The sequence below is a fragment of the Pholcus phalangioides genome, unplaced genomic scaffold, assembly GCF_987345545.1.
Source record: "Pholcus phalangioides strain wild (caught in Gottingen) unplaced genomic scaffold, Ppha-v1.0 ptg000011l_1, whole genome shotgun sequence".
In the NCBI taxonomy this organism is placed as follows: domain Eukaryota; kingdom Metazoa; phylum Arthropoda; class Arachnida; order Araneae; family Pholcidae; genus Pholcus; species Pholcus phalangioides.
In genome coordinates, this window is record NW_028301604.1 from 51,516,735 (window position 1) to 51,540,750 (window position 24,016).

General features: G+C 35.8%; 2 protein-coding genes, 1 long non-coding RNA gene and 1 other non-coding gene across 4 annotated transcripts in view; 2 read left to right on the forward strand and 2 right to left on the reverse strand.

Annotated features, from left to right (window-relative positions):
- Positions 1–325: 325 nt before the first annotated feature.
- LOC149080539 (uncharacterized) lies at positions 326–2,594 on the forward strand. Its single transcript, XR_016193601.1, has 2 exons — positions 326–791; positions 2,319–2,594. It is a non-coding gene; the product is annotated as an uncharacterized LOC149080539 (long non-coding RNA).
- Positions 2,595–4,916: 2,322 nt separating this feature from the next.
- The window catches only part of LOC149080540 (cytochrome P450 4V2-like), a 40,429-nt gene continuing 21,329 nt past the window's right edge, over positions 4,917–24,016 (reverse strand). Inside the window, exons 7-11 of the mRNA XM_089239639.1 lie at positions 21,295–21,483; positions 19,716–19,889; positions 10,798–10,864; positions 9,136–9,315; positions 4,917–5,330 (exon numbers count right to left, since the gene is read on the reverse strand). Of these exons, the coding sequence (XP_089095765.1) occupies positions 5,173–5,330; positions 9,136–9,315; positions 10,798–10,864; positions 19,716–19,889; positions 21,295–21,483 (768 nt within the window). The 3' untranslated portion in view covers positions 4,917–5,172. The remainder of the gene's footprint in view (positions 5,331–9,135; positions 9,316–10,797; positions 10,865–19,715; positions 19,890–21,294; positions 21,484–24,016) is intronic.
- LOC149080541 (uncharacterized) lies at positions 14,258–16,079 on the forward strand. The gene is made up of 2 exons (XM_089239640.1): positions 14,258–14,551; positions 15,716–16,079. Exons 1-2 carry the CDS (start codon positions 14,324–14,326, stop codon positions 15,950–15,952), a joined length of 465 nt encoding a protein of 154 aa, XP_089095766.1. The 5' UTR covers positions 14,258–14,323; the 3' UTR covers positions 15,953–16,079.
- Positions 22,811–22,882, reverse strand: TRNAA-GGC (transfer RNA alanine (anticodon GGC)). Its single transcript has one exon. It is a non-coding gene; the product is annotated as a tRNA-Ala (tRNA).

Below are 24,016 nucleotides of genomic sequence, written 5' to 3' on the forward strand. Positions count from 1 at the left end.
TTAATTCCTTAATAATAAATTCTCGCGAACTCAACCTATAACCCTAGTCATCTAACAGGCATGTCATAGCAAACAGGAAGAAATTTACTTACTCATAGAGTGTAGCGACAGAGATGGGAAATCTAAGTGCACTAGCTGGAATCAAACGAAAGAAATGAGGTGATTACAGTTTATCAGACACCAGTTCAAATAAACTTAGATTAGACCAAGTTGAGGATTTCAGCTCGTATAGAATTATGCTAAAATATCAAAGTTCAACTAAATTTGGGGGGGGGGGGGGGGTGATGTGTTACGCCGCGATTGCAGCCGCAGCTAACATGGCAACCTAAATGGCTCAGAATAGAGGCACTAGTGTTAGTCAGCCACTTGAGTGTTTGCCCATCCTTACGCCTCTTCTTTGATTCATATATGACTATTTAAAAGTATCTCGCGGTTTAGCACCCCTCACTTCATGAACATGGGTTGCATATTATGGAGCTGTTGGTTTCACTTGATTATCACACACATTGGTATATGTTTAGTTAGTTTTTAGTTTATACCAAGAGCACGTCGGGATACTCACCTCACTGTGACAGCGATTTTCTTCACATTTCAGCTGAATTTTTCTAGGTTTTCTTACAATATGCAGCAAGAGTGTGATTTACTCAATGACTTCACTCAGTTTGAAATGAGCATAGAATCCTTACATGAGATGCGTGATGCCTTGGAAGGGAAAATGCCCGGTCATCTATGGAAAGGTCTCCTGAGGAGGGAAATTCATCAACGAAAAAAAAAAAAAAAGGAAAATTGATGTAAGTAGTTTTCAAATTATTCTGTTTTATTGATTCTTATTGTGAAATCAAACAATTATTTTATATTGTTTTCCTGTTAATTTTGACTGTCTTGGTCATTTCGCCTGTCGTGACTCTTGAGGTTGAATTAGTCTCTGATTAGAAAAATTTCAGTCCTTTCTTGCCATGAAAATTTAAAAATTTAGAAGAGTATAAAAAAAAATTATCAGTGGTTTCGGCTTTATTGGAGTGTTAAACCTGCATTTTAAATATGCGTGAAGAATGATGTACATCCATCAAGCGGTGAAAATTATCCAAGAGAGTTTGGATCGTTTTTGGTTTTAAAGGTAAAAATAAGAACCGTGTGTGATGTGCATCTCTCATTTATTAGCGATCGATATATATATAACGTTATGAGCGTTTCTCGATCTGAACTTAAGGTTGCAGACTATCTTCAAATGACGAATTTCATGGAAATTGACGATTCTTTTCTTTTTCATGGAAATACGTAACTATTTTATTCTTATACATTTGAAGTGTTGAAAAAAATTCTAGTTGTGTCAATTCAATCGGAGTATAGATCTCAACTAATTTTTAAACGTGTTTCATGAAGATTCGTGTTTTTCGTAACTACACTGCGCGCAAAACTCATTTCCTCAAAAGTGTGTTCGATATTTTAATGACATTTTTTTTAGTCGTGGTTTCAGATGATACTAACTGTGCAATGAACTGGCTGTATGTTCAGTTGCATTTTACAACTGTTTAAATATAAAATATTGAAATTCTTTTCTGTCAAAGTTCATGTATTGTTTCATAAAAACTAACATATTTCAGAAAATATTTAGCATATTCATTGCATTGACAACTAGTATAGCCACGTAGTGTATAAAAATGACTATATACAATGTTTATAGTATACAATGTTTATAGTATACAATGTTTATAGTATACAATGTTTATAGTATACAATGTTTATAGTATACAATGTTTTTCAGTATACAATGTTTTTCAGTATACAATGTTCAGCGAAAGTATAAAAATAAGCTAATTTCGAGGAAATAATGCGTAATAGCTCAAAAATATCTGTGAATTATGATTAAAATCATACGTTTTGTATAGACTGCTCTATTTTTAAAAGTTTCTCGAACGTAGTCAGTTGTAATAAACATAATATTCCTGACACTTAATTTTGTTTAAACTATTTTTATGCTGAATAGAAAAATAAAAATCGATGCTAAAAAATATTTTTTTTGTTTTCCTATTAGTATCAACATTTTAAACATACTATCGAAGTGCAACACGCCTTTTGATCGGCATGATTTATTCAGTTTCACCGTCATAGTTTCATAAACTGTTTTGTGATCTCATAGGGGAACAAAAAATAAATAAAAGTTCTTTTCTTCGGTTGTCTATATAATCCTCATCACTAAAATTGAAATCTTTTGTATGAAAACTCGAAAAGAGCAAAATTATTCTTTAAATTATTTAATACTTAAACTATTTTTTTTTAAATTAAATGGTTTTTTCCCCAAATGTTTCATTTTTTAGACTCAACAACGGGTTCGAGATTGGGTGTGTAATCGTGAATCAGCCAATGAAGTCCTTTTAATCGACATCTCAAGTTTACCATCAGAGGCGACTTCCCCGATATTATCAGATTCACAGTTGTACCCAGAACTTCTTGCGGATGGAAACTTGCGGGCAAATCCAAATGGAGATCCACTAATGAATCATGGTGATGATGATGTTGAGTTGTGTGGAAAATGATACGATTCAAAGAAATTATCTAGAATAATCAATAAAAATAAATATATGTTAAAAGTATTTCATAGCCTCTTGTGGTATTACTACATTTTTGATTTTATTGTTTCTATAGCATCTTCTTCATCGCTGTTATTTTTTCCCCGATGTTCACAAATGCGCAAGTTTGCAGGTAAAAGGTTGAAGTTAGTATTAAACGATGTAAGCTAACTTTTTTTTTTGCAGTCTCAATAAACGATGAATGAGCATCCACCTCGGTAAGTGATTCTCGACTCTTCGTTGAAAGATTACCTTTAATGTTTTGTTACTTCATGAAATCATATAAATTCGGATAAAATATTTTGTCTTATCACACTATTTGACTGTGAGACCACTAAAACGTCGCGGGGGTTTCTTTAAGATTAACAAATGCATGCTGTAAAAAATTACTATTTTGTATGAAAGCTAGAAAGTCTGCCTGCTGGTTGACTATTAAGAATGAACTATACTGATCAAGAGTTTTTTTATGCTAGTTCGACATTTATTTAACCTCTTCTCGTACTAAGTGTGATATCTCGGTAGATGGAAGAATTGCATTGGAGCTTTTCCTCCTTCCTTCGCAATTTATAGTTTTTCCAACATAAACTATTTTATTGTAACCAGAACATTAGAGAGAATGTCATTGAAAAAAATAACAGAAGCTAGCGAAAAAACACACACACACACACCAATCTGAAGTGATGAACACGAGTTCTACATTATCGATGCTATAGTCGGAAGTTAAAAAAAAAAAAGATATGATTTCGCGGGGAAAAATATTTAGTCGTCATGGATGCGCCATGGGTTATCAGCTGGGCACGAATGTCTACAGTTGCATGATAACATAACATATTGCATCTATTACGATCATGTCTTGATTTTCATGACATCGCTAAAATTCCAGTAGGAAAATCATAACGTCGCGGAAAATTGCTTGATTAATTACGAAAATTTGAAATGCATGATTGAAGAAAATTATTTAAAATATTGAATAAATGAAAACTTGATTTGTAGAAAAGACTTTGTAATTCATTTGCGCGGTAGCTCTTTTATTTTACAGCTCGGAAAATTCTCTCAGTTAGGTAAAAGAACTCATATTTCAAGAAAAGTTACAGGATTGTAAAAACATGTCAGAGCATGAAAAGTTTACCCGAACGATAATTTAATGACGTGTAAACGATAATTCAAGAACGACCCTTGTGAAAAACTGAAATCATGGGCATGTGAAATTGATTGGATGTGACGTCAGAGTTGTGACAAATTTCACAAAAAAAGTTTTACGAGCGATACAACCCCTCTTTGAAAAAAAAATCCCATTACGGAGTGTATTAGGGAAAACGATCATTTTGGAAGGACGTATACGAAAATAAAGTGGTGCTATATTCAAATAAATTGTTCCTTAAGAACTTGTTATACATGCATTTTTACTAGCTGATTTATAAACGAGCTTGTGGAAAATCGCATCACGTCAGATTTGAATATGGGGATAGGAAAAAAAATATATATAAACTATGATTTAGGAATGACCCCTCTTTGAACAGAATCTCATCACTTGGCATAGAAAAGAAAATTCCAAACGACAATCTAATGACGATGCCTTTTAGAATAACTTCCTCAGAAAATGTGACATAAAATAAATTTAATTTGGGAAAGGTTCTTTGGTATCGTATTTGCTAAACACGATAATTTTTTTATTTTAAAAAATAATTTAAGCCCTCATCAAACCTGTTTGAAAAAAAAAGTAAGTTAGAGAAAACGATAATTTAAGAACGATCCCTAATGTGACGTCATGCGATAATTTAATGATGTTGGAAACTTTAATTTTCGTCATTAGCTTTAACTTTCTAGGATGATTGGGAGAAAAAGTATAACCCAGTTGATCACGTGACTTTCGAGTGCCATAGCCCTCTCTTTCTTGTTAGCTTCGGTATACACAGGGTGACGTTATTGACTGGAAAACTGACATAAAAAAGTTTAATTTAAGAAAGATGGAGTGTTGTGTGACAAAAAAATTTAATTCAAGAACAACCAGACATAAAAAAATTCTAATTTAATAATGACTCCCAATAAAAATGTAATTTAGGAAAGATCCCTGGCGTGGCATAAAAAATTTTATTTTGTGAACGACCCCCAATAAAACAATTTAATTTAGGGAAAAAAAACAGTAAAGCGTCATCCCTCTTATCGAGGCATCCCTTATCGCGTGTGAGCGCCATCTAGCGGAGGGCTGCGGAATACATCCCCTCGTAAGGTGGGGATTGCCTATTGTCCTGGTGGGGAGTGCCTATTGTCCTGGTGGGGAGCAAGTGGGGAGTGCCTATTGTCCTGAAAACCCCATTTTTCCCCTACTAGCACGTGTTTTTTTTTCTCCAGAAACTTCATTATTTTGGTCAATGAAGACGCTCTTTATTATATAAATTCTCGATTTAGCATACATTATATTTAAAAAACTTTTATAACATCCTGTATGCATGTTGAATTGAATATCTAACCGCTACATAGGAAACAACATGTACGGTGTAGTTGAATATTTGGATAACAATACCAAGAAATTTGTATCTAGCAACTAATAACACAAAAGTTCAACAAGGTATAATTATATAAAAAAGATAACGCTTGTCGTTTATCTACGACGAATTTGGATACGTATTGGATATCGAGGCCGTAGTATAAGATCAGCTACAACTTGAATTTTGTCTCGGGGATCCAGAGAACGAACAGTGTAATTGCGCAGTAATGTCGCTAAGACGACCTTTTCTTCCATCACAGCAAACTTCTGGCCTATAAATAATTACAGAAATCATTTTTACAAGTCTAGAAAGAGAAATTTTCATACTGGAGATTTTTTTCATAAAAAACTATATGGTTGAGTTAGTGGACTTAATTCATTTCTTAAACTTGTTACTACAAAAGCTTTCACTTACGTGCCATACCCCCCATCTCTGCGACTTTTGTAAAATTCATTTCTGCTGAATTCTTTTTTGTGTCTTTGTTATTCTCCATCTAAATTTAGTTCCATTACGCTTATTAGAACAGGCTACGAAGGCCTGCGGGTAGTGTCGTTTCAATTATGGCCACTCTGTATATTCACATTTCTTTAATTCATATAATATAACCAAGATATACATAGGTTAACTGGTAACCTGATGCTTTTTGGCAACAAACGATGGTACATAGGTCCCAATCTGGAATATTTGTTTCCGTTTGGAAGAACAGGGAAAAGAGATGAGTGGAGACCAAATCCTTCCTCAAAAGCTTTCACTGCTCTTATACTTTACCTCTTTTGCAATACAGTATTTACTAGTCAAACCATTCTATCTTTCTCTTCAATCCCTAATTAAAAAGAAACAATTTATGGGGTTGACGATATTTTTTTCACGATTGCCATGGAAAAAAATTTTCATCCAGCTCGCCAACACTAAGAAAGGCATTTAAATCAATGCGAAATGGAAGTTCATTTGATTTGTTTTGTCTTGAGAGCCATTTTCATGTAAGTTATTTCTTTTAATGATCGTAGAATTGGAACTTTTTTCTTTGTTCTCGTTTACCAATCTACGGCCTGTCTTATCTTCAGCGGAAGCCTTTTGAAGTCATCTATATCAAACTATATTGTTTTTTTTCTGGGTTTGACTGCAGCCACAACAAATTGTTTCTCTGTGACACCTAGTCGAATTCCGAAAAGAGCCACCATGTGATCACCTTTAACTAATAGGCATCCCCGAATAAAAAATGTTTTAAGTGGAATTCTTGATAACATCACTCTGTCGTGTGCTTTTCAGGTGTCAGCCCTTCAAAAAGTTCAATCTTTGTTTGTTCAAAAAAAAAAGCTATAAAATGTAAAGCACATAAAAGTATACACCACCACAGAAACCTTGGGCAGAAGGTGGGTAAGTGGCATTGTTTTAAGTCTCAAACCGTTCTTCTTTTTATTTCGATCAGTTTCTTCACAAGTTCTTTGTTTCACTCCAAAATACTGTAACAAAACACTTTGTTTCACTCCGGGAATAAACTGACTGAATAATCTCGAGTAAGACACGCAAAGCTTTTCTTCATAGCGGAAGGATTGAAAACGTAAATGTGATATATAAGTTCATCGAAATTACACTCAGTGATCAAACGATCGCAATAGATGAAGGTATTTACAAACCAGAATGCTATAGTCTCTTTACTTTCCCACGACAACGAGCTCTGAAAAAACCCAACTGAGTAATATCGATCATCATCAGAATTTGATATTCGATTTATTATCGAAAACTCCGAAGTAAAGAGGGAGAGAAAGAGTTTGTGTGTGAGTGTCATCGAGATCGAGAAAAATTTATGGCAGGACCTATCTTCATTTAAGACATCTGCTGCCCTCAAAATGGGAACCCTTGGGGAACCTGTATGAAGAAAAAGACGAGTTCGTATGTGTGTTTTGTGTGCAAATGTATGTTTGTCAGTAGAATAGAGTGATCCAACGGGCCAAATGGCCCCCGCCAATGCCAAACTCACGTTGTGTGGGGAACTCGGATTGGTGTGGATGGGCAGGCAAGGCTTGATATCCGTCTTGTTCGAAAGCCATGACGGCGAGCCGAGGCTTGGCCTTAAGCCTACCATGTGTGGGAAATACCCGCGCCGAATGGAGTGTGAAAACTCACCGGTCTCACCTTGTGTGCGCAATACCAACACCATCTATAGCAGAAGGCCTCCGCGCGAAGCTTTGAGTCACTGAAGAAGTCCATTTCACATGTAACCATTGGATATAGCAAGGCGATGCATGCGATATCTTTACCTTTTTTGTAGTATATCCAATCACTATAGGTGAAATGGGCTTCTTCAGTGACGTCACGAGCTTCGCGCGGAGGCCTTCTGCTATAGATGGTATCGGCAATACCCGATCTAAATCATTTCGTTATGAAATCAGACACATCGGAAATATGGCCTCTACAAGAGGACGTGATTTTGTTCTCGATGTCATTGAAAGTATAGACAACCACCTGTTGCAATAAACGAATAAAGATTGTTGTTGTTAGGAACCATCGAGACGACTCCCACTCCTGGTTACTCTATAGATCATGGCTCTCAAAGGAATAAAGATTACCAGGATATATATACGTATAAAGTTAAAAGAAATCGTGCCCTCGATGATATATTGAGTTATTCAAGACAAAGATCCCGTGCATTTCGGTTTTTTTTCTTGTAAATGCAAACTGCAGCGACAGCGAAATTTATGAATTCTTCTTCGCTCACAGTCGTGATTGAAGTGAAAATATGATAATTAAATTATATGAAAATACACATTTATTAACAATTTGCAGTTCACATATTCTATGTTGTACACTTGAAGGTGACAAAGCAAACTGGAAACTGGCTTGGCTCAGCGTGGATTGATGCGGTCGTCTATGACCTCTAACTTATCCTATGGACCGAATCCAAATGAACTTATGCTGAACAACCTCAGGCAAAATGGACCGATCGTGTATGGCCACCTTTAAATACAGTTGAACCCCAATTTAACAATTTTTCATGTCCATGTGTTGTGTTTATGATCATATCGAAAACCGAATGAACCCATCGATTCACCCGGATTTTGGAATCGGGGTTCGATTGTACTCACAAATGAAGCGTTCGACTGAATAACGGTCAGTTACATTTTTGCAAAATCAGTTGTTTGACTTGTCTCTATGTCACTTTCAGACGAAAAAATTCTCTTTTTCAGCGATAGCTTTAATTGAATCTCCTCTAACGTTTGAAAAACGACATAGACCAGTGTTTCTCACCCTTTCTGAAAACAAGGACCAGTAAAATGTCTGAAACAAATTGATGGACCAATTATATCCCGTATTACGGGACATTCCTGTAATTTTCGTTGTTCCGATATTTATATTACGTTATACATTTGTCCCGTTTTTTCAACGATACTTATTTGAGAATTTGTGATATATTATGTAATGAATACTCAACGTTTTCATTATATAAATTATATTATGGTAATTAAGGCAAAAATTTCAAATATTCATCTCACATATTTTGTCAAGTTTAATGTTTTGTCCACAATTTTTTTTGGAATTTTATTACGATTGGTGATTGTTCCTACTTGTTTTTGATGACAATTGGCGATGTCCCATATTTTATGGATTACTATTTAAGATCCCAGTTAACCGAATTTTTCTCATGGTCATCATATCATTTGAATATTTTTTTCGTAAGAGAGAGAGAAATACATTTCTGGTTACTGAGATTTGTAGCAACCCTTTATTTCCACACCATTCAGCAATTTTAGTAGTAATTAGCAAATTGTATTTAAAGCAAATTGTATTTTTAGATAAAATTTAGTGACATCCCGTATTTAGGATCGTAATTTTCTGTATTCTTCTCGATGATGTATGGTGAACCTAAGTATGAAAGTATAATTTTATTTTAACCCATATGGAGATGTCATTAATATCAATTACAACGGGTGAATAATGTTATCAAATCTGCATTCGGACCACCTGTGCTATCGTCGCGGACCATAGATTGAGAAAGACTGGCATAGACTGTTGTTTTGCCGAACGCTCCAAATATGAAATATAATAGGAATATATATACATCTGAATATACTAACCAATGCAGTTTCTCGGGCCAGCTGAAAAGGGTATATAAGCAAAAGCATCTCTGCCTTCACAGTTCTCAGGTAAAAACCGGTCTGGATCGAAAGCTTCAGGATTAGGAAATACATTCGGATCTCTATGCAACATGTATGGACAAATCATGCAGTTCACTCCTTTAGGTATTTTTTGTCCTTCTATAAAGATACACATTTTTTTAAATATTTAGTGGAACAAATATTCTAAATAAAATTTTTATAATATTTTTAAATAAGTGTTTTTTTTGCTATTCCGACGGAAAGTTCTGAATGTTTCGGTAGGTTTGTGTGTTTCACTCTACTCTGGTCTTTTTTTTCGTATTAAATTTTATAGCAACACGAAAAAATTGAGTCTTTTGAGATGCCCATTGTGGTTTTTATCGGAATCAATATAATTTTAATGTTTGTATAGGTTGTATGGATGATCAAGAGTTGCATTTCAAGAACTCAGTTGCGATTCATTTTAAAAAACGGAGGCGATGCTGTTCAAAGTTTCAGATTTATTTATGAAGTGTAAGGAGATGTGAACCTTTTTCATACAAGAATCAACAGTTCGACGGCTTCACAAAGTTTTATATCCAATAATTTTTTAGTCTAGAGCAGTTCTCCAAACTTTTCATCCTATTCCCTCCTTCATGGAATTTTTCTTCTCATCGCCCCCAACTCAACCCAATTCCATAGGGTCCTATACTCAGAGTTTCTACTGCCCCTTGGATCGAATGACCTGTTGCAGTGGATGGCGATGCTTTCAAGGCGGCTCAAATCGAGAAAAATCCAAAATTAACCATTCTAACCTTGGCAGAGATTTCGAACATTCCACTGTTAGGTTGGTATTACACTATAAAACTTTATAAAATAAAATTAAAGTTTTATAAAATTCTTTTATAAAACTTGAAAAATGTAACCAATAAACACATCTGTTACATTCGAGCCGCCTATTGGTTGCATGTTTCAAGTTTTATAAACGAACTTTTATAAAACTTTTATAGTGTAATCCCGGCCTTAGAACCTCTAGTTTATATAATTGGATATGATAAAACTTTCCACTCTATCTCATGGAATTTGTTTTGAGTGATCACACATCTGATCATGACCCCACATCCTTTCATCAGGGCCTCTAGGCTGAGATCTTTGTCCAGATTTTACGCGGGCCTTTCTATGTTGAATTCAAAGCGTGAAAAAAAAATGATGAGAATCGTCCCGGGCCCCAGGGTTGGAACCCTACCAGCCATATCCCTGTGGGATGCAATCACTCAAAACAAATTTCATAAGATTGACAGACATAGATTCCATGGCATAGATAAAAACAAGACTTGGAAAATGTGTATTTTCGTTGAGTGCCAGAATCATGTCAAACACTAAATATTGATCCATGCAGATTTTCTTCGACTAGTTTCAAGGAAATAATTATGAATTTAATCGGAGTAAAACTGCATCGACCTGTATTACAAGCATAATGTTGCTCAAGTTTTTTAGTGATAAGTGAATTTTTCAAATAAGTAATTTATTTGAAAAATTCACTGAGCAATAAAAAACTTGAAAATTGAGAAAGAAAAAAAAATTTAAAGATAATTATTATCTTTGAATTATTATACACAAATAGACGACTGAAAGCTCCCGATTATGAAGTTAGAAACTCACGAAATTCAATATCTTCAGTTGTGTATCGACCAAACAACGGAACAGATGGAAATAATCTTTGAGATTCCTGTAACAAATATTCTAAGTTATATTCAATATCATCAGAATGAAAAACTTGAACATGTTAATGATGAATTTATGAGTGGGTAACTATTGCAAGTAAGATGAGAATACTTGCACACTACACTGAGGTGACGTGATTTCACATCATGTTAGTGTAGTGTGTTTCGTCCTTAAGGCTGCCACGCATGAATTAGTTTTGCCGTTTTCGCCGCAGCAGTGTTCGAAAAAAGTTTGAAGACGCTGTTCGCGTAATAAGAAACAACGAATGTGATTTGATGTTTATTTTTTACTTCAATGTGAGGAGAGCCAAGTCCTCTTCTTACTATGGTTCTCTTTTGTTCTTTAACTACAGGCTTCAATCTAAGTTTCGTATAAATATTTTTTTACTAGTCAGTCTAGGAGTAGCTGTTCGTATATACCTCTATTCCTCTTTCGGAAAGCTTTTACGTTTTTTTCATGTAAAATGGAAAACAACCTCTTTATCTACCACATTGTGAGAAGTAGAACGAGAACAAAATGGGGATAAATAAAAATAAAAGTGTGATATACAGGATGGTTATAAATAAACTGACACTACTCAGATATATTTCTTCGGGTAAGGTTGATAACAAAAGACTGGTTCCTTGTTTTCGGAGAACTAACTTTGATATTTTTAGGAAGGTTAGCGGAAATTTTCAAAGACCGGTTGGAATCAGTCGGGATGGTAAGTCAATACGAAGAATTTAGTACGAAACTGTCCTCTGTTTTGCACGACGTCATACCCTTTCTTCGAAAAAAGCGTGTTTGTACATCGCACCCTCTATGGTTCACGGATAGCGTGCGTAACCTTTATCTTGAAAAGAAAAGAGCATTCAGAGAGTATAAAAGTGGACGAGGTGACATATCGTTGTTTGCTGATAAAAGAAGAGCGTTGAAGAAAGCGATAACGGATAGTAAAAAAAGGTTGAATCTTGGTTGGCAGATAACATTGGCTCTCCGACTCAAAATCATTTTTTAGATACGTCAATGATGGATGTAAGGGGACAGTTGCCCCCCCCCCCCATCGATAGAAGGGTCTAGGTTAGTGAGCAATGTAGGCATGTGTAGTGCTTTCGATGACTTTTTCGTGTCGGTTTTTAATGGAGATAATGATATTCAGTATACGGGTGTTCGTGTTGAATGGGGTAATAAAATCCTCAACGATGTTCAAGTGGAAGACGTGGAGGTCCTAAATCTTCTGAAAAATGTATGTGCAAGCAAAGCACCAGGACCAGATGATATCTATCCCAGGGTCCTCAGGGAATGTGCCAATGAATTCTTGGAGCCAGTCGCACAGATATACAGGAGTAGTGTTGCTGAGGGTATCGTCCCAAGGGATTGGAAAATTGCTAATATTGTTCCGATATTTAAGAAGGGTAGTAGAGAAACTGTGTCCAATTGTCGTCCAATGAGTTTGACGAGCTCCTTCGAAAAATCAGCATGGGTTCAGGAAGGGAAGAAAGTTATGTGTAACTAACCTCCTTTGCTTATATGATCACGTAACGAAGGCTTTCGATAAGGGCAAAAATGTAGATGTTGTTTACCTTGATTTCCAGAAGGCATTCGATCGGGTCTAATCTGGTAAACTCTTGAAGCGTTTACACGAGATTAGCATTGGGGACAACTTGCTGAATTGGATAGAATCGTGGTTAAGAGATAGGTCACAACGACTTATGGTGAACGGGGGAATTCTCTGGTTGGACAGGCGTCACAAGTGCAGTTCCTCAAGGAAGTGTCCCTGGCCCCATACTTTTTTCAATTTTTATTGATAAACTCGATCAGGGTATCGATGGGATTGCTAGCAAATTCGCAGATGACGTGAAGCTAATGGGGTAATCAAAGCGATAGGGAGTTGCTCCAGACCAACTTAAACAAGATTGCAGCATGGGCAAATGAATGGGGCATGACGTTTAGCGTTGACAAGTGCATGGTCGCTCATTTTCGTTCGAACAACCCACGGCTCTCTTACGAGTTGAATGGTGTCACTATCCCGGATGCAACTAGGGTCATCGATTTCGGAATTCTCATTGACGAGCGGCTTAGACTTTCTGAACATTGTTCAGCGGTGGTCACAAAGAGCGAATAGAATGCTTGGTCTCATTTTCAAAAAGGTGTCTTCGCGTTCTCCTAAAGCCATTATTCCGCTTTTCCGAGGCTTAGTTCGTCCTGGACTGGAGTATGCTGTAAGGTTTTGGAGACCATACCTACAGAGGGACATAGATTTGGTTAAAGGGGTGCAGAGAAGAGCTACGTGTGTCCTTATTAGCACACGGGGCTTGAGTTACGCAAACACCAAACATGCCCCCCCCCTCTGTCCCTTGTGGATATAAGCAGTTCACCTTACGGCTGGGCCATGCTGGAAAAGGGAAAGCCCCGCCAGCCACCAAGAACACCGGCATCGCACCACCGGACCTCCGACCCACGGAAAGAACCAGCAAGAACACCCCGGTGGCCCAAGGTCCCACCGGAACTACAGCAGAACGACACCATAGTCACTCTCCGTCCATCGGATCAACGGAGAAGAACCATACTTCCGCTCTTCATCCAGCAGTGCATATAAAACCATTATCATCATTACACTCAATCCCTAGTAGCTGGTCAAGTGACCAGTCTAATCCTATTCTGGAACCTGTCCACATCGAGCAGTTGCATCGTCCACCTAAAACGATAAGAAAAAAGAGCACAGCACGGCATAGAATAATAAATGTTGTGGAGGTTCAGGAATGGGAATTAACAAGAATCAGTATAACGGACTTTGTCAAACATCAAAGTTCTGAATAGGGTGACCGCGATAACATCAATATATATATATATATATATATATATACACACACATATTCCAATTTCCATAATAGGTTTTCTGTAGTCCATGGAAATCAAAGTTCAATCCTGTATGCAACTCAGTTCAATATTGGAAATTCCATTGGTTCACGGACCAAAACTAGATGAATATACATGAATGATACAAGATGTGGAATATAATAATTCACAGGGTAATATATCAAGATATCAATAAAATATGTATGGAGAATCAAGGGAAGAAGAATTCTTGTCACAGAAGTTTAATCAAATTTCATTGTGTGAACATTTGAATTTTCAAAAACCTCTATTAATGTTTTGCTTCCGTATCAAAATGGCTGTTTTGAGAAAAAAATGGTTTATCTTAGCAGCTGAACAACATGCAAATGTGTGTGTGTTACACATCTTACCTATATATGTAAAGCAATACCGTATACACGTGTTTTTGGTAAAAAACCTTGAACCTGTGAGATGGCTCCAAAACTGGAGAATTCAACAAAAGAACGAATAGTGGACCACGCCGGATATTCAATGGCTCAGATTTCCATTTTGCTGAATATCAATAAGTCGACGGTACATTTATGGATTTGTCGGTAAGCATATATACTTTTTTAAAAAAATGGTCTAAACTTATTTTAATACGCGTATGTTGCAGCGAAAATCAAAATTTAATTGCAGTAATATACATGTGTGTGTGTGTGTGTGTGTGTTTTTTTTATCTTTTAGACATCGAGATACTGGTTCTTTAGAAAGACGGGGTGGTGTCGGCCGATTACATGCATTGAGTCATCAAGAGGCTCATGCTGTGGTCGTTACAGTTGCTGTCGAGCCAAGACTAAATGCACGTCAAATACAAAGAGAGCTGAATGTGCCGGTATGTTTTTATCAGTGTTAAAAAACTATTTACCAGATACACCGTGGTTATGCCAGAATATTTCGTACCCAAACATAATTCTAGAATTTCAAAAGAAGAAACTGCTACTTTAATATATACAATATAGGAGTAGTATACTTAATGTGTGTGTCATAAATGCTTTCTAATTTTAAATATGTGCCATAATCCACAGCAATGGTTAGAAAAATGAAGATTGTATAGCCAATCACTAAAATGTTTAAAAAAATGAAAAATAATGCAGAATGAGTACTTTACCGTTTTCATTTAATCCGGGCAATTTATATATATATTTTTTAATTTAAAAAATAACGCTAATTGTAAAATAAAAATATTCGTTAAAAAATATAACGTATTTTAAAATAGTCAAATTAAAACTGATTTACAAGTTAAAAGAAATACGAATTCCAAAAATGGTATTTAAATATTTGAAGAATCATTATCTATACAATAAACCCTTGTTATGACAAACACCATTTCAAACACAAAACATTAGCTACAATAGTCTATTTTTCCTTTAGAAGTGGTTGTTGATTGAAAAGAATTTCTGAATGAAATTAAACGAGCATTCTAGGCTATATTTTACTTCTCTTACAGGTAGGTATGTGTCCAAACCGTAAGGAATACACTTTGAGGCAGGCATCTCTCCATAGTTACGTTGCTGCCCGTAAGCCCGCGTTATCAACTAATAAAATACAGCAAAGGTTTTTGTTTGCTCAAAGTCACATCCAATGGACTGCAGCGGAATGAGAATCAGTTCTTTTTACTGACGAAAGCTGCATCCAGTCTTTCTGTAGTAAGAAGCAGAAGAAATTTACGTTGTCTGCCTCAATACGTCCAAAGTTTGGGACGTAGTGGCAGAAAATCTTTATCTGTATGGTCTTGTGTTTCTGCCCACAACATCGGCCCTCTGCGTTTTATTTTGGGAATGACTGGATGCATATTCATATTGTGACATTCTAGCGCACAGTATGGTTCCCGAAGTATTGGATAACCATTCTCCAGATGCTTCTTTCCCCTTCCAGCAGTTAACATATTCATAGAAATGTCGCCAAGATAAAATTACCAAATTTTTATCTTATATTATTTTATTATCATTTATTTTACTGCTAAAGTTATTTTTTTCATGTTTGAAATCTTTTTCAGGATTACAGTCCAATCCATAAAAGTGGTTTGGTTGAACACTGGATAGAGGAGAATGGTATACAAGTGCTCAATTGGCCCAGTAATGCCGCAGATCTCAACCCCATTGAAAATTTATGGGCTTTATGGAAAGCAAAAGTTGATTTCACTGGTGTAAGGACAGCTGCAGAACTATGGAGGACAGCTGCAGAACTATGGAGGACAGCTGCAGAACTATGGAGAGCTGCTGAAGAATCTTAGGATTCTTTAAGAACTGATCCAGACCTTGAGATCCGCCTCATTGACTCGATGCCGAGACGGATACAAGAAGTTATCAACAATCATTGGCGTACGCAAAGGAGGGTTTTGGGATTCTAACCCCCCTCAAGCCGAGATATTTTGCAGGAAAAAACGTAGAAACCCCCCTTGAGAAAAAAAGAAATCGAACCCCCCCCCCCTTGAGAAAATTCTGCGTACGCCTATATCAACAACAACGGTCACTACACCTCGTACTAAACAACAGGCTGTTTTCATTGACAGATAAATAAATCTTCCAGTCTAGATAGCGTTTTCGATAAAATAGTGCAATTTGTTCGACGGAAAATTCTTATATATATTTTTTCTAAATTGATGAATTTGTCGTCACAAACAATTGCTTTATGACACATCGTTTGAAATAATTATGTTATAAATATTCGTTCAATCACGGATATAAAGTCACACTAAAATGAAGAGTAATAAAAAAAAGTTTGTTTTTCACCTCCATGAAATAAAAACTATTTTTTAACAGCGCTAAATCCAAACACTTGCGTAGCGTATGAAGTATTTATCGTTCGAAACTTGTTTAGTGTGCTTTTTTCCCCTGCAATCAACCTTCAAATTCAGTTTCTCAATGTTTAGAGTGTCCCCAAACACATTTTCACTCGTATTTTCCTCATTTTTATACTTACAGCGATGAAATTTTATATTTCAGGGTAAATGCAATACGATAAATCAGATAAGATGGAAAAAATAACGATTTAGATTGAAGACTTTGAAGTTTGATTAAAAATAAATATATAGATGACCCCTCATTAAGACGAATTGCACATGGTCGGGTAGAAAATAACAAACCATAATTTTTGGTGAAAACCGCTTCATTCTACAAATTTTAGAACCCAAGGTATCGCCATCGTTCAGTTAAAAGTTGTGCGTACCTGACCTCGGAAATGTTCATTCCGAGAAGTGTTGCAAAGTGTTTCTAGTGAATGCAAAGCCGCAACTGGGGGGGGGGGGGGGAAGCAGGCGGCCAGGGACAGAACCAGAGGGGGCGCAAATTTCACCCTTTAACCTCTCCTTTAACATTACAAGGGGGCGATAAAATGCGTGCTTGCCCCAGCGAATCAAACATCTAGTTGCGGCCCTGTTTGTATGTATATGCGTGTGTTTCTAATGTATTTGTAATCCTCTGAAGAGTTAGTATTATGCGTTGTGGAGTGCTCCCATCTACTTTTGAAATTTTAAACGAAGTTTAGAAATATATAATGTTTGTAATTATTTTTGTATTTGTGTATCTGCTTTCTGTGGAAGGCTTTTTTTGAAATAGAGATCTGCTCGCTCTTGCACCCAGGGCCGGTTTCGGATATTTTTCAAGTGTAAGCGAATGATATTTTAGTGGTAAAAAATCACCCCTCCCCATTCAGTTGGCACCTTTTGCTGCCGCATAGTTCGCAGGATTCAAGATCCAACCCTGCTTGTACCTCGAAGTTGGAAAACCACAGAAGAATAAATTTAGACGACCATCACTGTGCCGTCTGCGACGATTGAACTCAAATTTCATGTTTCGAAGCCTTTACGATACCCACGCGTCTGCATAGCGACTAAATACTGCATTTGCTATACAGTCACATATTCGTCTCCAAGTTCGTCACGTCACAGCAGATGTATTCGATTCGAGCATCATGAAGGCACCCATGTCCACTGTCCCCTTCATGAGTTGGCACCTTATAATGCTTCCCGTAGTGGGCCTCGATTTAGTGGCCCCACTTGTGACTGATATTCCACAGTCATCTTTCACTACCAGTACATATTACACCAGATAAAAGGCCGAAACACGCTACACTGACGTGACGTGATTTTACGTTATGTAAGAGATGTTAAGAGTGATTCCGATTCGTGGAAATTCTCTGACGTGGGAATTCCACGTCACATAATTTTCGCATCACAGAATTTCCATGAATCAGAATTCACAACATTTCTGACATAACGTAAAATCATGTCACGTCAGTGTAGCGTGTTTCGGCGTTTAGAATAGATTCCGAACTTCCTGACGGAAGCCAACACGATCCATCTGGAATTCACCCCTTCGGACTGCAAAGCATGTGGACTAATTACTCCGTTGCCAGGTGGCTTGGCCACTGATATACCCTCGAGAAACAACAACAGTCGCCCACGACCACCCCTGGTCATTGCTATACCAAGGAGCCACTGTGGTGGTCGAGTGGTCATAGTGACGGATTCGCATCGTGTGGACCCGGTTTAAAACACCACCGACGGCACAGTTGGTGATCGGTTGACGTTGGTTTTATGTGGTTCCCAACTTCGAGGCGCGAATGTGAACCGATCTCCCCCGTTAAAAAGTCTCACCACAGAGATCAACAGGCCTGCAACGGTACAAATCACAAGTCGAATACAACAGGTCGAAGAGCAACAGGCCTAAAACAAGTTCAAATATCCAATCAATTACACTTCACTCACGAGTCGAAATATAGATGGCAGCACTGAAAAACCAGACACAACACTAGATAGGCCTTCAGACTGTTAGGTAAATGCACTTTGTTCCAGACTCTGCCACGAAGCTGGGCCGGAAGAGATCTCGGTAGTAGAGCATAGGTCTCACACACTACGAAGGATGGCGATTCGAATCCCGCTCTAATATCATGTAGATTAATTTTTTTTCCTTGCTTCCACATCTTCGTTTTTTGACAACCAGTGATTTCTTTTTCTTCATCGTAATTTTTTTTTACTGGAAAGTATTTTTGAAACTGACAAATGGTGTGTGTGAACAGTGCTTTTTGGAGAGTTTATCTGGCAATCTTTGAGAGTATTCTGATGTAAAAAAAATTATTTTCTTTCAGAAACGAATTTCTCTATAATTCCTTTTTCTCTCAATTTTTCCCAGCTGGTCAGCGCTGACGGTTGTATATCTTCAAATTTTAATAGAAACCGTAATTTACTGCGAATAATCCGCGGCTGCATAATGTTTGGAGATACGAATTTCGCTACTTTTAAAAAAAAACTTGTTCATCATATAATCCAAATATGTAAATATCATTCACCAGCAATGAAATTTGAAGGAATAGAAAAAATTTTTGGTCATGTTTTTATAGAAAAAAATGCCGATTTTTCCACTGGAATTTAAACTTTTTATTATTTTTATAATAATTATATGATATATTTATAAACTTTTTTTTAAATACAATATTTCCCTTTCAACCTCTCGGAGAAAAAAAAACGCGGTATTTAATCTGCATCAAGAAATTCAGATTTTCTAACATAAAAATTTAACAAAGTGAAGAGTTTATAACCGTATTATCATTAAGAAAAAACTGTTTCATTTATATAAAAGCATAATTTCTTCATTTATTCGCAAGATTTTTCAGTTTCATAGTATCGTAGTTAACGAGTTATTTAGCGGAAGGCAGTTTTGCCAAAAACTCCGTCCCTCGTGACGTCTTTACTCGTGCAACCAATCGCTGCATGCTAATTTCTCTGGTACAACTAAGAATGTAAGCGCTGTAATTACGTACTCGAGACATTGAATGACCATTTGAACTTGTGTTCTGCTTTCATGAGAATCACGTGAAGCCGAGTTCCTACTTGACCGACTAAAATCAACGCACACACTACAGGGAATTATCCTAATTATTAAGAAATGTATTTGACCAGAATATATGAATAAAAGTAATTTGAAGTACATGGGGTGAGAAAACTTTATGATAGGCAGCAAGCAAGTTTGCAGCGGCCAAAAATGGTTCAAACATACCTTCAGTACGCGGTCTAAGTATCTCATTTCTTTCAAGTCTTCTACAGTAACATCTCTTTCTTTGTCATCGTCGAAAATAGAGTTAAGCTCATCTTGAATTTTTGTTTGAACTTCTGGGTGCAAACCAATCAGGTATGTAGCCCAAGACATACCAAAAGCAGTGGTATCGTGCCCCTAACAAAGCAGAGCATCAAAAGTCAGATATTCGAATATATATTTATTTATTTAAAAGAAAAGTAGTAAACTCTATATTTTGCGAGTATACAGTACATATTTAAATAAAGAATATTTTAATGAGGTATCATTTCACATTCAATAGTTTGAGAAGTATTCATTTTAGATGTATCATAATTATCCACACAGTTTTCGATCTAGAACTAGATGTAGATCTTCTCTGAATTTTTATAGTCAACATCCTGTAGAATCGAGTTTTTTAAACTTATTTGTCCTACTTCTTGGGTGGAAAAAAATATCAACATGCCAGGTCCTGAACATACAGAACGATTCCTTAATTCCTTTGACCGCATTTTACTGGCGAACCGTTCATCCTTGAGGCGCACTTCCAAAGGATTCAAATGAATTCCGATACTTCATTCATGTTGCAAGGGGTTGTATAGTTATTAAAATAAAAATATCAACTTTTATACGGACACCTTGTTCTAAAATACCCAATTGGAAAAATGTTGCCCGTGTCTCTCGAGGCCAAAAAAATAAATAAAATAAAAAAATAAATAAATAAATATTCCACGTTTCTAATGGCCGTATTCACCGAGAGTGTTTGAACTGCAATCGCTGGTTAAAGGATTAGAGATCGAAACGGATTGGTTAAATTCAGGATTTTAACCAATCCTTGTCAATCTCTAATCTATTAGCCAGCGATTGTAGTTTAAACAATGTCGGTGAATACGGCCATAATTGCAATATTCTTTCCAAACTTTTATCAGATTTTTTTAATTAAAATATGTCACCGAATATTGCATTTAGAAACAAGACAACTTTCCTGGGTTTTTAGGACAGGATGCCCGAATAAACAGTTAATTTTTTTATATTTCAATAACTATACAACCCCTTGCAACATGACTGGCATATCTGAAGTCTACACATTATTTAGATACTTTCTCTAAATACTAGGTTTGGTTTATGATAACCAACATGATTGATCGAATTATTTATGTTTGCAACATGTTGGCTTTTTTTTACATTTACTAACATCACGAAGACCGATAAAAAATTTATGTTTTTATCTTTTTCACAATTATGTTGACTTAATTTAATTTTCATGGAATTTTCATTTTCATTTCACATATAGTGCATTCATCATGTACGGGAGAAACTGATATTTGGTTGAATTTAAGAGATATTTTAGCATGATTTTTCCATATTTATCAAACTTACCAACCTTATTTGTGAATTATACGTACATAACTACCGGTAAATTTAAAGCAATTCATCATAAAATTTGGCGATTATGTATAATTACAGATTTATCACATTTACCTTAACATATATTGTATACATACATATATGCAGATTATATATTGCTTAAACATTACGTATTCGTTTTTGTTGTAAGAATTACCTCAAAGGTGAAGGTATCCACTTCTTCTCTTATATCCTCTTCGGTTAAAGTATTGTTTTGAAGGTGCTCTTCTAGAAGAAAGTCCAAAAATGCTTTTTTCTTACGACGGCGATAAACACAATTGTCTGCATTTTCATTTTCGTTATGATCGTTGTGTTTGAGCATTTCTTCTTTTCTTTCCGCAATGACCTATCAAACAAACAGTACGTTTCACAATTGTTGAAGTTAGTGTGTTCTAAAATTCCGGAAGCAAAGCTATTTAATAGTTAATCATTCGATAAAATTTAAAGAGAGACAACGTGAAAAATGGTGAAATATTTATGAAAAATGCTATTAACCCTTTATCTACGGACGATAATTTAAAGTACTACCAACTTTTTAACCCCCGTAACATCCTTTATATTGGGCGTTGGCATTTTGAAGTATAAAGGGTGTATAATGTTACGATTACCAGATGGCAGCACAAGTGTGGGACATCTCTAGTTTTACAAATATGTTAATTAATTAAATTCAGTTAGATGTTTCGCCTCGGTAAAAGTGATTACTGCATTACGCCTTTCTGTAATGCAAAGAAACACAACATGTTTACAAAATGTTCGTTGCAAATGTATAAAACAAATGACTTTCTTTATGGTAAAATCAATGAATAATCATTATTATATGTTATTTTAAAAATATTTGAATAGGTACTCTTTTATTTTTATTGCAAGCGTATACTGCAGTGCTGAGACGAAACTTTCAAGTATCTGGTTAATGAAATAGATGTGTACTAAAAACTTTTATAAAAAAAAAATGTTTAGGCCTTAAATTAGAAAATTTACGTGATAAAAATTTCATTTTTCGAGAATGTGGTAGATAAAGTTAGTGTGGTAGTTTCGTTTTCAGAAAACTGAAACGCATCATTAAGCGAGGAATTATACAGTATTTTAGTTTATAACACTGGGTTGTTTCTTTGGGAAACAAAGATTCCAAGTATTATTTTTTAAAGTGAAATTAAAAATACTGAATGACAAGCTTGAAATGTCTTTTTTAAATGGTTTATATATATATATATATTTCCGCATAAATATTGAAACGTCGATGAAACGAAAGATTTGGAAGTAATTATACTTAAAACAGGTTATACGAGGATAGGGGAATACTAGTCAGGAAGAAGGAAATATTCTACAAAAACGGCAAGCCCAGATATCTAATTAAGTTTTGTTTTAATAATTTTGATTATCATTTTATTACAAATATCAGTAAATTGTTTGTGTGATTTTATGAATGAATACTCTAAACTGTACTTTTTCAAGATCTCAATATAAGCGTGCAGTGGAAGTTCAACTGTTGGTTCAAGATATCAGTCATGACTACTAACTCGTGCTGCGAAAGTGCCGAGTGTGAAAATACCTTTTTTCCTGCAAAATAACATTATCATGCATATAGAAATGTCCCACTTGTTAATACAAGATTAATTGAGAGACTTAATTGGTTATTTGTGGAGATGAAGATTACAAGGAAGAAAATTCATCACTGCCCCCACGGGGACTCGAACCCCGGTCTCTCGCTTGCCGGACGAGTGCTCTACCATCTAAGCTACGGAAGCAGATAAAATATTTCAACCTTGGAGCGTATATATATGTTGAAAGGCACCGTACATTGTGTGTGTGTGTGTGGACGGCGTCAACAATCAACTAATAGCTCGTGAATGACATAGGCAAGCGAGAGACCGGGGTTCGAGTCCCCGTGGGGTCAGTGATGAATTTTCTTCCTTGTAATCTTCATCTCCACAAATAACCAGTCTCTCAATGAATCTTGTATTAACACTATCATCTCTGTTCGGAGGACACCCCCCCCCTCTGCGTATGCCTATGAACTTACAAATGTATTTGAGTTAAAACAAATGAATTAAACAAGCAGCTATTTTGTGTCGCGATTGTTTTTTTCCAATTGATGCTCTAAACACATTGTATCCTCCTATTCTGTTTTGAACACATTTTATATTTCCATTCTGTTCCGACACATGTCTAGCAGTTGATGCTATTAAACCAACTTATACATTTTTATAATGCTTAATTACGCTCGATTTAAATAATGTGTGGGATATTTGATCTCATTTATTTTCCCGCAATCAAGTTATTCTACTTGGATGAAAGCTCAAGTCTTTCATTTAGCTCAACTTCTCATCAAGCAGGGGTTGACCGCGTAGCTGATAATGTATATAATATACAGGTGATATAACTTAACAGATGAAAGTGTTGTCATATTCCTAGAAACATGATGTTCCAAAATTATGTCTCGTGGTAGCAGCAGGTATTGTTATAATGCATGTCCCAAAGTAACTTGGCTCATACAAATACAAATACAACGCCACAACAGGCAAAATGCTCAACGAGGTGGCTGAGAAAAAGATGCCCATAATAAATATGTATGTCAAAAATACAGCAACCCAATTAAAAATGCAATTACAAACAATATATATACATGATCAAAATTATTATACAATGCCCATAAAATGTATTTATGGTTGTCTTATTCTAAGTATGGATAGCTTCTCGATTTACCCCAACGTGTTAATCATATTTCTTTTTAAACGTGTGAATTGTGTTACAATTTACTACCTCCGGGGATAAGCTGTTCCATTTATTAGCAACCTTATTAGAGAAAAATTCTCTACGACACCATAACCTAGAATTGTTCCTTACCAATCGATACTGGTGCCTCCTTGTAAAAGCAGTCG